General features: G+C 36.9%; 1 protein-coding gene and 1 long non-coding RNA gene across 4 annotated transcripts in view; both read right to left on the reverse strand.

The window, feature by feature from the left end:
• Positions 1-11797, reverse strand: part of LOC117400124 (protein FAM8A1-like) — a 12895-nt gene extending 1098 nt beyond the window's left edge. The window contains exons 1-6 of one of the 3 annotated variants that reach the window (XM_059022302.1): positions 10815-11797; positions 10017-10137; positions 8242-8383; positions 7608-7747; positions 6708-6732; positions 2156-2293 (exon numbers count right to left, since the gene is read on the reverse strand). In XM_059022302.1, the coding sequence (XP_058878285.1) occupies positions 6720-6732; positions 7608-7747; positions 8242-8383; positions 10017-10137; positions 10815-11385 (987 nt within the window). In that variant the 5' untranslated portion in view covers positions 11386-11797 and the 3' untranslated portion in view covers positions 2156-2293; positions 6708-6719. Of the gene's footprint in view, positions 2294-6707; positions 6733-7607; positions 7748-8241; positions 8384-10016; positions 10138-10814 lie in introns of all 3 variants that reach the window. The other 2 variants (XM_033999563.3, XM_033999564.3) reach the window with 2 other exon arrangements.
• On the reverse strand, positions 5067-6701 carry LOC131736853 (uncharacterized). Its single transcript, XR_009328450.1, has 2 exons — positions 6231-6701; positions 5067-5244 (listed from the first exon to the last, which is right to left on the reverse strand). It is a non-coding gene; the product is annotated as an uncharacterized LOC131736853 (long non-coding RNA).
• Positions 11798-12033: the final 236 nt, after the last annotated feature.

Consider the following 12033-nt stretch of genomic DNA (forward strand, 5'->3'; position numbering starts at 1 on the left):
TGTCAAGTGAAAATTATTCAGTTTTTGTAGCTCTTCAGTGAACAGGTTGTCACAAACAATGAAAAAGTAAAACTTAATTCAGGAATTACATGATTTAAGCATGCTAAATAAAATGTATTACCAGTCGTAATATACTAACTAATTTATATATATATATATATATATATATATGAAAGCAATGTAGTAGCTGATTCCTCTTTTGGGTAATGGCAAGAATCATAAGCTTCAACTGTTCAAAAACATGATTTGGGTGTTTGTTACGAAATCAAAAGACCATCAAAAAATATAGTATGATCAGTATTCAAAGAAATGCAATAGCTTATTTATTAAATTACTTAAATTCTGTAAAACGTAATCATTAAAATAAGAACTTGTTGAAATGTTTTAGGAAATTGCTACAATATCACTGGTTTCACCAAAATACTTTAGGTGTTTGCAAAAATAACTCTTCTATACTGTATAATAACTTTTCTATTATTAATTTAACAGTCAGATTAGATTTATTTACTAAGAACAATCCTTTAAAAATTGACAATGAATAAGTCACACAAGAAATTTCTATTCAAATACTATTTGAACTTGTAATCAAAATAGAGTAGTTTTGTTTTAGACAGACCCAAAATATTGCAATCACAATCTAAAATGTAAACAAGCTGCCTTGTCATTAAAGATATCCTAATATTAAAAAATATACAGCACTCAAACGTGTCTACATGAGTAACAATTCTATTCTTAAACTACATTTCCACTGCTCTGTATTGTCATGTTCTGATCAAATCCGTTCTTGTTGAGTATCTCCAGCAAAAGCAATCACAGACATGTATTTCATTAAAAACCTGTTTCTAAAAGGGAAGGCTACATGCAACACGAATGGCTCAGAATTAGAAGATCTTTGAAACCAAAAGTCTTCTGGCTGGTTTTAAAACATTTCTTTCCAACTGCTTGCATTTTGTTTTTGCCTATTTCAGATACAGGCTGTAACTGTGTTTGACTGAAGAATCAAGATAACTAACTGGAATAGCTAGAATGGAGACATGACTTATAATACAGATTTAAATTAAACACTGTTCTCCTGTATCAACAACTGCAAGTTGTTCAATCCCATACAACAGCAAACCTTACCAAAAAGTGTGTGTAGAACTCAAAGCAAACAGCTTGTAAGTTACAAGAAACTGTATTAAAGAGAAAGATTATCAAGCGACCAAATTAGGATGTCACAGATTCATTTTTTTTTTTTTAAAACCAAAACATTGTAAAAAATATTGTATCAAGAACAACCACTCTGTGCCAAGTTGCACCTGCCATGCTTCTTAGTTGATTCAACAATTTAAAACGCTGTCTGTTAAAATCGATCAGCACACTTTACAGGATCTGAAATGCTGCTCTATAAGCTTCTTTAAAACCTTGTTAGAAATTACTAACGTACCACAGGGCATCTTTCACAATGGTTTTGCTACTGTGACTTAGAACTTGGCAATTCTATAATAGTTTGATCCAGAAACCAGACATACAACTGCCCCAAGGGCAGCGAGAGCGACACTAATTCAATGTGACAAGTCTGCTAGGTGTTTCAATTGTTCTGGAAGTATACACCATTTGTCACTGAGTACAACCTTACGTTTCTCAAAAGGGAAGTTAGGGATGGAAAACTGCAGCAAAGCAAGTTCTTGAGAATGTTCTTTGGAAATTATTAAATTTGTGTCGTGTTGGATACAAAAGAACCTGACAACCACCTGTTTTGCCCATCACAACTGAAACGGACAAGAACAGGGAAGTGCAGATGATATATTTTATATTCAATTCTATTTTATATTCAATATCATATTAAAGCCAGTGAAGATTCAAATGTGAAATACTATTTTTTGTCATTCCTGAAGAAAATGAGAAAGTGCAGGTTCTGAAGGAGCAGCAGCAACATTATTCAATTTAGGTACTGCACCTAAAAGTAGTCATCTCTTTAGTCTCGAAAGGGCAAAGTCATCTGTTACTCCAAATTACTTTCTTTTTTGTTATTTTTCAGCATCTTGTTTGTTTTCTAGACCTTCCTCTTCTCTCCTGTTCCGCCTACAGGTTGCTGTCCATATTGAATTTCAGATCTGGTTGGGGTACCATAAACCTCACTAGCTTAACGTCTGGATCCATATCTCATCATCTGGCCCCATTTCGTTTCACCACGATCGTCCCAGCCACAATGTCATAGACTGTTCGGTTGTGCTGGAAAAACAGTAGCGTGATGAAAGCAGGAAAGAAGAAGGCAATGGAGAAGTTTTTGTTCAGCGCTCGCACCGTAGACCTAAGATCAAAGAAAGCAAGAGTGAGCACGTTGGTACAAGGCAAACAAAATGTCATATATTAAACTAATCACAATACTTAGCTGACCTACAAGTTCAATAGCCTACTGTCTACATCTATAATAAGTTGTACTTAAGACATTTCATTTGTGATAATCCCTGAATGAGTGTTTACCATCATACATATATCCTGTCTGCATCTTTTGCACGTAATAAAGGACTGCTAACTTAGGATTTAAAATTTTCTAACATTTTATTAGCACTAGCAACATTATCACTCAGTACGGTTACATGAGATGAAGTTTTCAGAAAATTAATGTATTTGGAAAACGGAATCAGAAAATTAGTTTAATGTGTTTTCAATTACAATTCTGATCAATTCAACTTTATATATTGATTTTTTGAGAAAACAGAGCATTTGCGCATATTCAGTAGTGTGTAGGATGGGAACAGACAGGGCTCGGTTCAGTCTGCAGACATTATTATTATTATTTATTTCTTAGCCGACGCCCTTGTCCAGGGCGACTAACAATTGTTACAAGATATCACATTATACGTTATTTCACATTATACAGCTATCACATTATTTTTACATACAATTACCCATTTATACAGTTGGGTTTTTGCTGGAGCAATCTAGGTAAAGTACCTTGCTCAGGGGTACAGCAGCAGTGTCCCCCACCTGGGATTGAACCCATGACCCTCTGGTCAAGTCCAGAGCCCTAACCACTAACCACTACTCCACACTGCTGCCGTACATATATGAATTATCAAGCATTTTAGACTTCGCAAAATTGCTCATTCTTATACTGCATTCAACAGATTTATCTTCTACATCTCTCTTGTTCCAATTCCCCAGTGTGTGCAAAACATTCACTACTTGCAACAGCTCATCCTTTTCTTTGTATATTAAGCTACTGGACTCAGCAGCTGAGCGTCGACCGAGATACGCGCTTCAACTGAGATTGCTTGCAGTCTCTCCCACAGTATCTCGTTGCCGTTGTGGTGTCTGCTTGCTTCACCATTACAAAGGCTGTTATGGCTCTAACGAGCAGGCTTCCCTCAGTCTTGTACTGACTGTGTGGTTTGCCAGAAGCTTACATAGGTGGGCATCCCAACGTACTGCTTCCAGTGGTGACGCAGACCGAGCAGACCCGAACCGTACTGGTATCAAGGTCACCAAGACGCTCCGTTCCCAACCCAGCACAGTACCGCACTGCACAGGGAATGAAGTTACCACACTGGTACCGTACTGACCCGTGCAAGTCACCGAACCAGTACTGAACCATCCCGGTTCCATCTTGGTGCAAAGTCACCAAAACTGGTTCCCTACGAGGTACCTATATATGAAAAGAAAAAATAATAATCTCAGTACCATCCCTGGTCCAGTACCAGAGTACTCGAGTTCTGGTCTTGACCTTCCCCGTGGCTGTTTGAGCAGATGGAGGCAGCAGCTGTAAATTACTGTGAACTGCGTTGCTATTTGCATCATGCCTGAGTTTTATCCCTGTGACTTATGAAAGACTAGTCTACCGATTTGAGGATAAGCACGGCAGATGTTCTTTCTGTGTGGGGCCAGAGCACTCCAAACAGGCACTAAATGACCACAGCTTCTCTAAGCACGCACTGGAGAAGCGTGTGTCTTGCAGCTTTACAGAGCGCTCGGTGTCTATTACAGCAGGACACTGCGTTTCCCCATCACCCTCTGTTAAAGAGGTGGCTGCGTCCTCTCCACTTAGCTCTGTGCCAAGGGAGAGCAAGCGATGTGCGCAGGAAAGAGCCCATGTAGGAAGCCCACGTCTTCCTCATCCTCCTCTGTCTCTCCAAGGATGAGGAGGAGTCACTGATCCAAGAGATTCCATCAGGGAACGGTACTTGCAGAGCTGCTGCATGAGTGTGCGGCTCCGCCTGCCCCCCGTCCCCTTGGGACACCAAGGGGTAACAAACACAGACTAGCAGCAGGATGATATGCTGTCCATCGTCGCCTCTGAGGAGGTTGGCGAACATTAGCTGGAATTCCCTTCTGAGGAGGTGGAGTCAGACAGCACATCCCCTGCAGTTAAGCTCTCCCTGTCGTCAGAGCTGCTGCCTCTGATTAAGAGGGCCACTGCAGTTTTGCAAGTGCCCTGGCCTACAGATGAGACAAGGCAGTCCATCTTTGATGAGCCTGCTGCCTCTCCCGTGTCCCTCCCAATGCACCCAGATTTTCTTTTTGAAATTCAATCGTCCTGGGGTCATCTGGCTGACAGCTCCAGCTGTTTCCTGGTCGATGGATGCATTGTACTGCCTGTATGACGCAGAGAAGCTGGGTTTAGATCAATTTCCACCTAAACTTCAATTTCTTCCAGCACAGAATTTAATGTTTCGTCAGGTGTGCTTACTAATGACACAAAAACACTGAGACACTAATTTTCCCAGTGCTGTGTACCGTGCAACCAAAATGCAGTAAATACGTCTAAAAATAGCAGTGTTTGGATTTGTTTTTAAGTATCTGAAGACAGCAATAGGATAGCGAGTTGTGTGCAGAACAGACTTGATGCTACATTAAATCCAACGATGAACTACGAGTAGAATATTATTCTGATGCTTTAAAAAAAAAAAAAAAGTAATAGGTCGAATCCTAAATAACATTGACAGTTTAAGTTTTCATTATTATTATTATTATTATTATTATTATTAGTAGTAGTTTAGAGTACATGCGGCCTATACAGTTACCAGACTAACATTCACCCTAAGTAATGCTTTGTAGTTGGTTTCAGGCTGACAAAACTGTAATAAATATAGGGGTATTTATTATTTGTAAGAAAATAGTATTAACCAGGCAAATTATTGTTCAAATACAGCATCGATGCATGGTTACAAAACTGCCTCTGCGATGTCTCTGCTCTGTCTCTCTCTCTTGGGCAGGTTGGCATCACCTCAGGTCCTCCTCCGTAGCTCACTTGATCAAATCCTTCAACGTAAACAGTTTCGCTGAAAAGCACTTTTTTTTTTTTTTTTTTTTAAACCAAGACTACAGCAGCAACGACAACAATCTCCCTAACTTCCAAGGAGTTGTGGGCTCTCTAAACGTTAAACTGGAATTACCTTTTGTAATTTGTGTTTATCTTAATCTGCATTAGGCGACATTTTGAAGCTGGACTTGATTACTGTGCCGTCTTGTTTAGTAACAAATTCAAGTTTGTAACCAGATATTTTCATGACATCTTTTTGTTTTTGATTAAGTGAACAATTTAAGTTGGGCTGCATTTAAACAGTGTATGCTTAAAATAAGAATGTAACGAATGTTGTTGTAGTTGACATTGCATAGGCTATTTTTTTTTCTCTACTGTACATTATAGGTCAAAGTTATAATATGCAATGTTTGACAGCAAGTGGCTATAAAACCTAATGTCACATTATATATATTTTTTCTACAGAAGTGTTTTTACTAGTACAAATGCAACGTGTTATTTTTGTGTGATTGTTGTAAAATAAATGTATAAATTGCTGACAAGCACATAATACTATTACATTGTTCTTTGTATTCATTTTCTGAAGTAAATGCAATAAGTAAACAATACCTGTTCGTTTTTGTCATAAATACATCAAGTAAACAATATCTGTTAATGTTTTAACATTTATAATTATAAAACTGTTTAAATATAGGCCCAGTGTCTTGTTCTAGTAGTTTACCTCCACTGTCTATTTATTATCGGTATCGGCCGATATGGGTAACCATCAGCTATCGGTATCGGACAAGAAAATCTTATCGGTGCACCCCTATCTATAAGCATTTGCATTTTAAATATTTGCATATCCTTTAGGGTTGTCTATTGAGTATCACTGCTTTAAGGTTTTAATAAATAAATGTTCTAATGTAATTACATTCTTGTGTAGTTGAAATAATAATTTCTAATACATCTTCTTCACTTCAAAGTTTCTTCCACAGATACTCACACAGTTTGAATTTCTTAGAACTGTTTTTGGCACCATGGCATAGGCATGAGTCTGAGCTGAATTCAACAAACATGGAAAAAAAATGGAAGAGATCACACTGGGTCTTATTTCCATCCTTGACTGAGGACAGGTTGTACTTTAAGAAAATGTGGCACTCAGTCAGGTCAATAGAATCCAAATTCCCAACTGATATAAAATGCAACAAACATATGAATTAATTTCTAATAAACTTCTCAATTTTGATAGGCCTAAGAATGAAGGATGGAAACTATAGAAAAATGGAAATGGATGACCTCGCCAGAACAAAACATGCACTGTGACAACTCAGAATACAAGCTTGTTAATCCTTTGCAGGGATTAATTCGACCTTGGTAATGTGAACATGAATATTACCATTAAAAAAAAAAAAAAAAACACACATGATAACACAAGTATAAAAACAGTTCAACAACAAACAAACAGACTGGACAAACTTACAGAGCCTATATTTCAGCAGAGAGCCCTGCCAAAAACAAAACAAAATAAAAAAACAGAAAATTAAAATAATACTATAAATGAATTGCCAGAGTAACAATACACCAGTGTGAGGTAAAACGACAATAAAACTAAGGGAAAAAACAATGCATTTGTATAAAACTAGCAAGACAGAACTTAGTTGCAGTAAGTGCCATTCAAGTACTGTTACGATAGTGTACAAGCTATATGCACAAGATACTTTTTATGCTTTACAACTTCTGAACACCTTGTTGAATTCATCTGAAAATGTGTATACTGCTTTATAATGGAGGGGGTACAAAACAAGCACAATCACAGCTTTTTATAACAAGTATTTACCCCAAAAAACACCCGCTGGCTTCTAATAGATCTAATAGTTTAGGTGAACACCTTTCTTGCTGATTTTCTGTTAAAATACTGTTCATCTTGATACACTTCAAAATAGGGCATTTTGTAAACAAACATTGACAAATGTATTTTTCAATAGAAGATATTTTCTTCAAGGCACTTAAAGAAATGTGGTCTTTTTAAATTGCTCTTAATTTTACCTTTAATATTGTTTTGAGGTTTATGGATGATTAACATCTTTGCAAGACCCACTCAACACAATATAATTATCATCTCACTCACACAGTTCTTAAGAATAGATACATGGAACACAAGAAAAAAAAGCAGTGGACACACTGAAATCTTTTAAAGAAATGTTGATACTTATTTCTTATAGTTTCACCTCAGATTGTATGACTCTGTGTCTAAAGTTACAGATTAACTACTATTTCAACAAGGAAGTTAATAAATCTACAAGATTATGCACATTGGGTATTGGCTATTGTGGCCAACCTTATTGGCGTCTATTAATAGGTAGCACCATCTCCTACTCACGCTGACATGCTGACATTCGATGCAGGCATTACAAGCACTCGGTCCGGCCGGACAAGTACCGACGTATCACAAGTGACCACCCGAAGGCCAAGCAGAAACTTGCCTGGAGTGGCCCCGCCTGCTCCCCAGATGCAAATTATCTAAAGGGAAAAATATTTTCATGAATTAAATTGCACTAAAAACATGAAATACTGTAAACTACAAATACTAAAACACCAGTTTGAATTAGCCTTCTATTAAGTATTTCCAGAATATGGTGTTTTATTTCTCTTTTTTGTGCAACTTTCTTTTACACTTGTTTCACTGGAGGACCAGACCCTACAATCTCTTCTCATTTATGTGAAATCTGTTTTTTTTTTTATGGGAAAAAAAATATATATAACTGGTTCATCATGGGGAGTGAAAAGAAGTATGGCTTAACAGCAGACTTTGTTTTATTATAGATCTCCATTGTTAGACTTATCAACTTTTCTTTTGATAATTATGACATATGAATGATACTAGAATCTAATTATCTGTACTCTTCTTCCAACAAGTTATTATGGACTGACAAGCTGGCCATGTAGGGGTGGTATTTATCACCTTGCACTGCACATTTTTAAACTCTTGAAAAAAGGTATTTGGTCAGTCTCACTTCCAATATAATTTTCACCTCGTAGAAGCAAACTAACACTCTGTAGACCAGGGCTACCATCATCATTTTCTGCAACTCTTCCGTGGAAGTGTCTTCATCGATTTCCTCAACAATGTAATTCATGGCAAACTTAGAAATCTCCCTACAAATAAAGAAAAAGAAACACACATAAGACATGTGATCACAAAAGGTGGCAATGTTTGTACGTAAACATACAGGATGTTTACCTACAAACAGCGCTCCAGATAAGGTTTAGGGTCTGGGAGTAACTTCCCTCTAATTTTAACACCGAGAGCGTACAATGTATTTTCAGGGGGTTTAAAATGCAACATTACCTTGAAGTCATGAGTAATCTCGATAATACTTTACAGTCTTTAATGGTAATGGGATAGGCATTAAAACAGAGCCTTCCATTTTAACTGCAATATTATTTTGAACTACTGTGCAACCACGTGTGTGTTCTACAAGGTTTTTTGTCAGCTCTGCACATTTGAGCTATCACACTGACTTTGCAAATTAATTACGCAAGTTATATTTTAACATTAAATTCTTAAACTCTGTGAACATGTTAAAACTTCAATATAAAGCCAGAGCTTGGCAATGCAGAGGCTGATTGCACTGCACAAAGCAAGAGACCATATTGCCAATTTACTGGCCTAGGGATATAAATGCTGGTTTAATTAAGTGTATATAGTTTCATACAATTCCACATACCCTTTTTGCAACAAGAGCTTGGACATACATGTACACTGTGCTTATAATAAATCCAAATATATTCCTACTTATGTTTTTTCTGTGTTTTGGATAAAAACAATTGTTGCATATTGCATGTTTTATTTACAGTGCAGTTTACGCTTGCAATTAAGATGTTTCTATTATATGTAAGTATTGTTGTATAGCCAAATTTAAAAAAAAAAAAAAAAAACCTTCCAAAAATATAACACTTATTCAATCCAGTAACATTTTTAAACAGCAAAATAACTTTCCAAAAATGTATTTCTTCAATGATTCTTTGAATACATCTGTGAATCACTTTAGCTGTTAGTTTCTTTGTTTTTCAATCTTAAATGCAACCTGCTGCATTTCCAGAGCTCCTGCATCTGCCTTTTCTGTTCCGCTGCAGTCTTACAATTGAAGTACTACTGTTTGTTTTTTCGCTCCAACATGATTGAAGTCATAGTACATATATAACTTTATTCCTATCTTGGTTAGATAGAAATGTAACACTGCAAAAGTTACTAATTTTAGTAAAGTTATCTTATTCTAAACGTCCCCTTTCCTGACACGAAAAAAAGCCTTTTTTTTTTTTCTTTTAAGTGTACAAATTGAATTTAAAATGTAAAGGATTCCTCCCTCTCTGTGTATGAGCAGAAAGAAAATCACTTTTTTTATTAAAAAGAGGCGTAAAATATATTAACTGTTGATAAAGCTACCTTTTAATCGACAGTTCCCAAGATACCAAATAGCCTGAATAACTCAGGTAATTGGGTGCTGGTACAGAATGTAAAAACAAACATTCCTAAACCTTTTTTTTTTTTTTTTTTATCAAATCTGTGCATGTGGTTGTAAAGTGTTCAATCCAGAAAATCAAAATAAAAGTCTTAGCTGTTAGGAAATGAACGTCATCATTGAAATTCAAGTGTCAGCACCATCTTCGGTACTTTTTAAAGTTTAACAACTTTGTTTGTGTGTGTGTGTGTGTATAAATAAAAATCTAACATTTCAAAATTGTTATGCATACAATATGTACAATGTAAAGTATTTGGCTTACTTACTTCATTCCACTGAAGTGCAGGATACTTAAAACAATGGACGCCTTTATGAAGAAAAGAATGAAGAAGTCTACTATTTCCGCTATTAATCGGTGTAGAGGTGAAGGAATTGTATATTCACGACCTGAAACAGAAAAATAACTCTCAGGTAGGCAATTGAAGGATTCTGGATTTAATTTGTTTGTGCATCTGTGAGGTCAGAACTTGGACAAGCAAGATGTTGAATTATACAGTACTGTATGGCCTGGGTTATTTGCTTTGTGTTACGGATAACAAACATCAAATGGATTATGCAAAATTGTCAAATGGACAATTTGCCCACAGTGGAAAATCGGGCCCAGAGACAATAATGATTCAAAATATTGTATCATCATGCCATGTTGTTATATGACTGTTATATAAATTGCTGTACACTTTTGTAGTACAATTCAGCCAGTTTGAAAGATGCAGTGCATTCTGAATGCCCATACACCTGCATAGGCAAGGGTGTTAACTCGCCGTAACCACCACGTACACACTGCTGAAAACCAGAAAAACGTTTATTGGCTTCTGGTACAGCTGACTTTTACAAGAATTAAGTGAAAACTAGCCTCTTCAAATTTTAAAAGTTTAAGTATATTGCCATACATATATAACATGGCTGGTTTAAAGATTTTCATGACAGAAAACGGGCTGTTTTTCTTCCGGTATGAAAACTACTTAAAAAATAATAATAATAAAAAAAAAATGGTGGACGGGGTAAGTGAAACTATAATTTTCCATTCTGACAATACAATTGTTAAAGTCTTTTTCAAACGGTACCTGCTTGCTGTACATTTGCATGTTGCTGCTGCACTGGTCTTGTAGACACGGGGGTTGTGCCAGCTGTTACCTGTCCTTGCGCCCCGGCGACTTCAACCGGGGGGAAATAAGGTGGGAAAGCAAAGGGGAACTGATTGATATTATTATTATACCAAACCCGAACATCCTGGACGGATTGACCAATTTGCCAAGCTTGCGTGGCCCCGTTCTGGGTTGCTGCTGGGTACGAAGGAAAGGGGGAAACAGACATCGCCATCCAGTTCTGCCAGTTCATATGCCAGTAGTACTGCCACATCCACTCCTGCAACTTCCCGCAGTATTCTGAGGCTGTCGTATGACTGTCCGGGTCTTCTTTACTGTCCGAATCATGATCGGGTTTCCTTGTTCTGGTGTCGATCATGTCTGCCCCAGTCCGGTGTTTTGGAGCAATTATATTGGTTTTATCCATAGAGTTTGACGCAGATATCTTGTCTAATCCTCTTGCCAAATCCGCCATGATAAGAGCAATCACTACACAACAACACACAGGAAATTCTGCGCCGGCGTTTCCAAGTCGTGAACATGGACGCATTTGTGTAACATTTAATTATAAACTGTACACTATAATTTTCATATGTACATCTTTGCATCTATATTTTTACCATTTAATTTCCAACAAGTAAGTACCGTAGTCACCCAAACACTTTACACCATTGCCATATGCTATTAAAAGCACCCCCGCTTTCACAGTCAATCATGGTACAGTCCACAACTCCGAGACTTTTAAGGGTAACGTGAAAACACTGATACAATTTTTTTTTGTTTTTTGTGATAATTAATTGTAGCAGTATGTATCAATAGTATGTACCCTAGCTTTCGAGACAACACGTCGCTTCTTCACTTAAAGTATGCGTTGTGGGTTTAGATTTATACCTGTATGAAGGTTGAAGTTATACAATTCAGAATATGTTTGTATTGTATTGTATTGTAATGTCTGGCACCTGTTTTGTATTAATTGTCCTGTCAAGTTAACTAATTAAGTAAATTACCTGCTTGTTAGGAGGGGAAATAAAGGCACGGGGAAAATGGGAGAAAGAGAGTGGTAGTGCAGGAACGAGATCGCTGTGTTGAGCCCTCCGTGTAGAATAAGCAGAGAAAGGGGTCTGTGTGAGATAGTGAACGTTTGGATTCGGGACGCTTGCAGTTTGGAGCGTCCAGAGAATCGAAAGCGAATTCTGAC

This window comes from Acipenser ruthenus, chromosome 4 (genome assembly GCF_902713425.1).
Source record: "Acipenser ruthenus chromosome 4, fAciRut3.2 maternal haplotype, whole genome shotgun sequence".
Lineage (NCBI taxonomy): Eukaryota > Metazoa > Chordata > Actinopteri > Acipenseriformes > Acipenseridae > Acipenser > Acipenser ruthenus.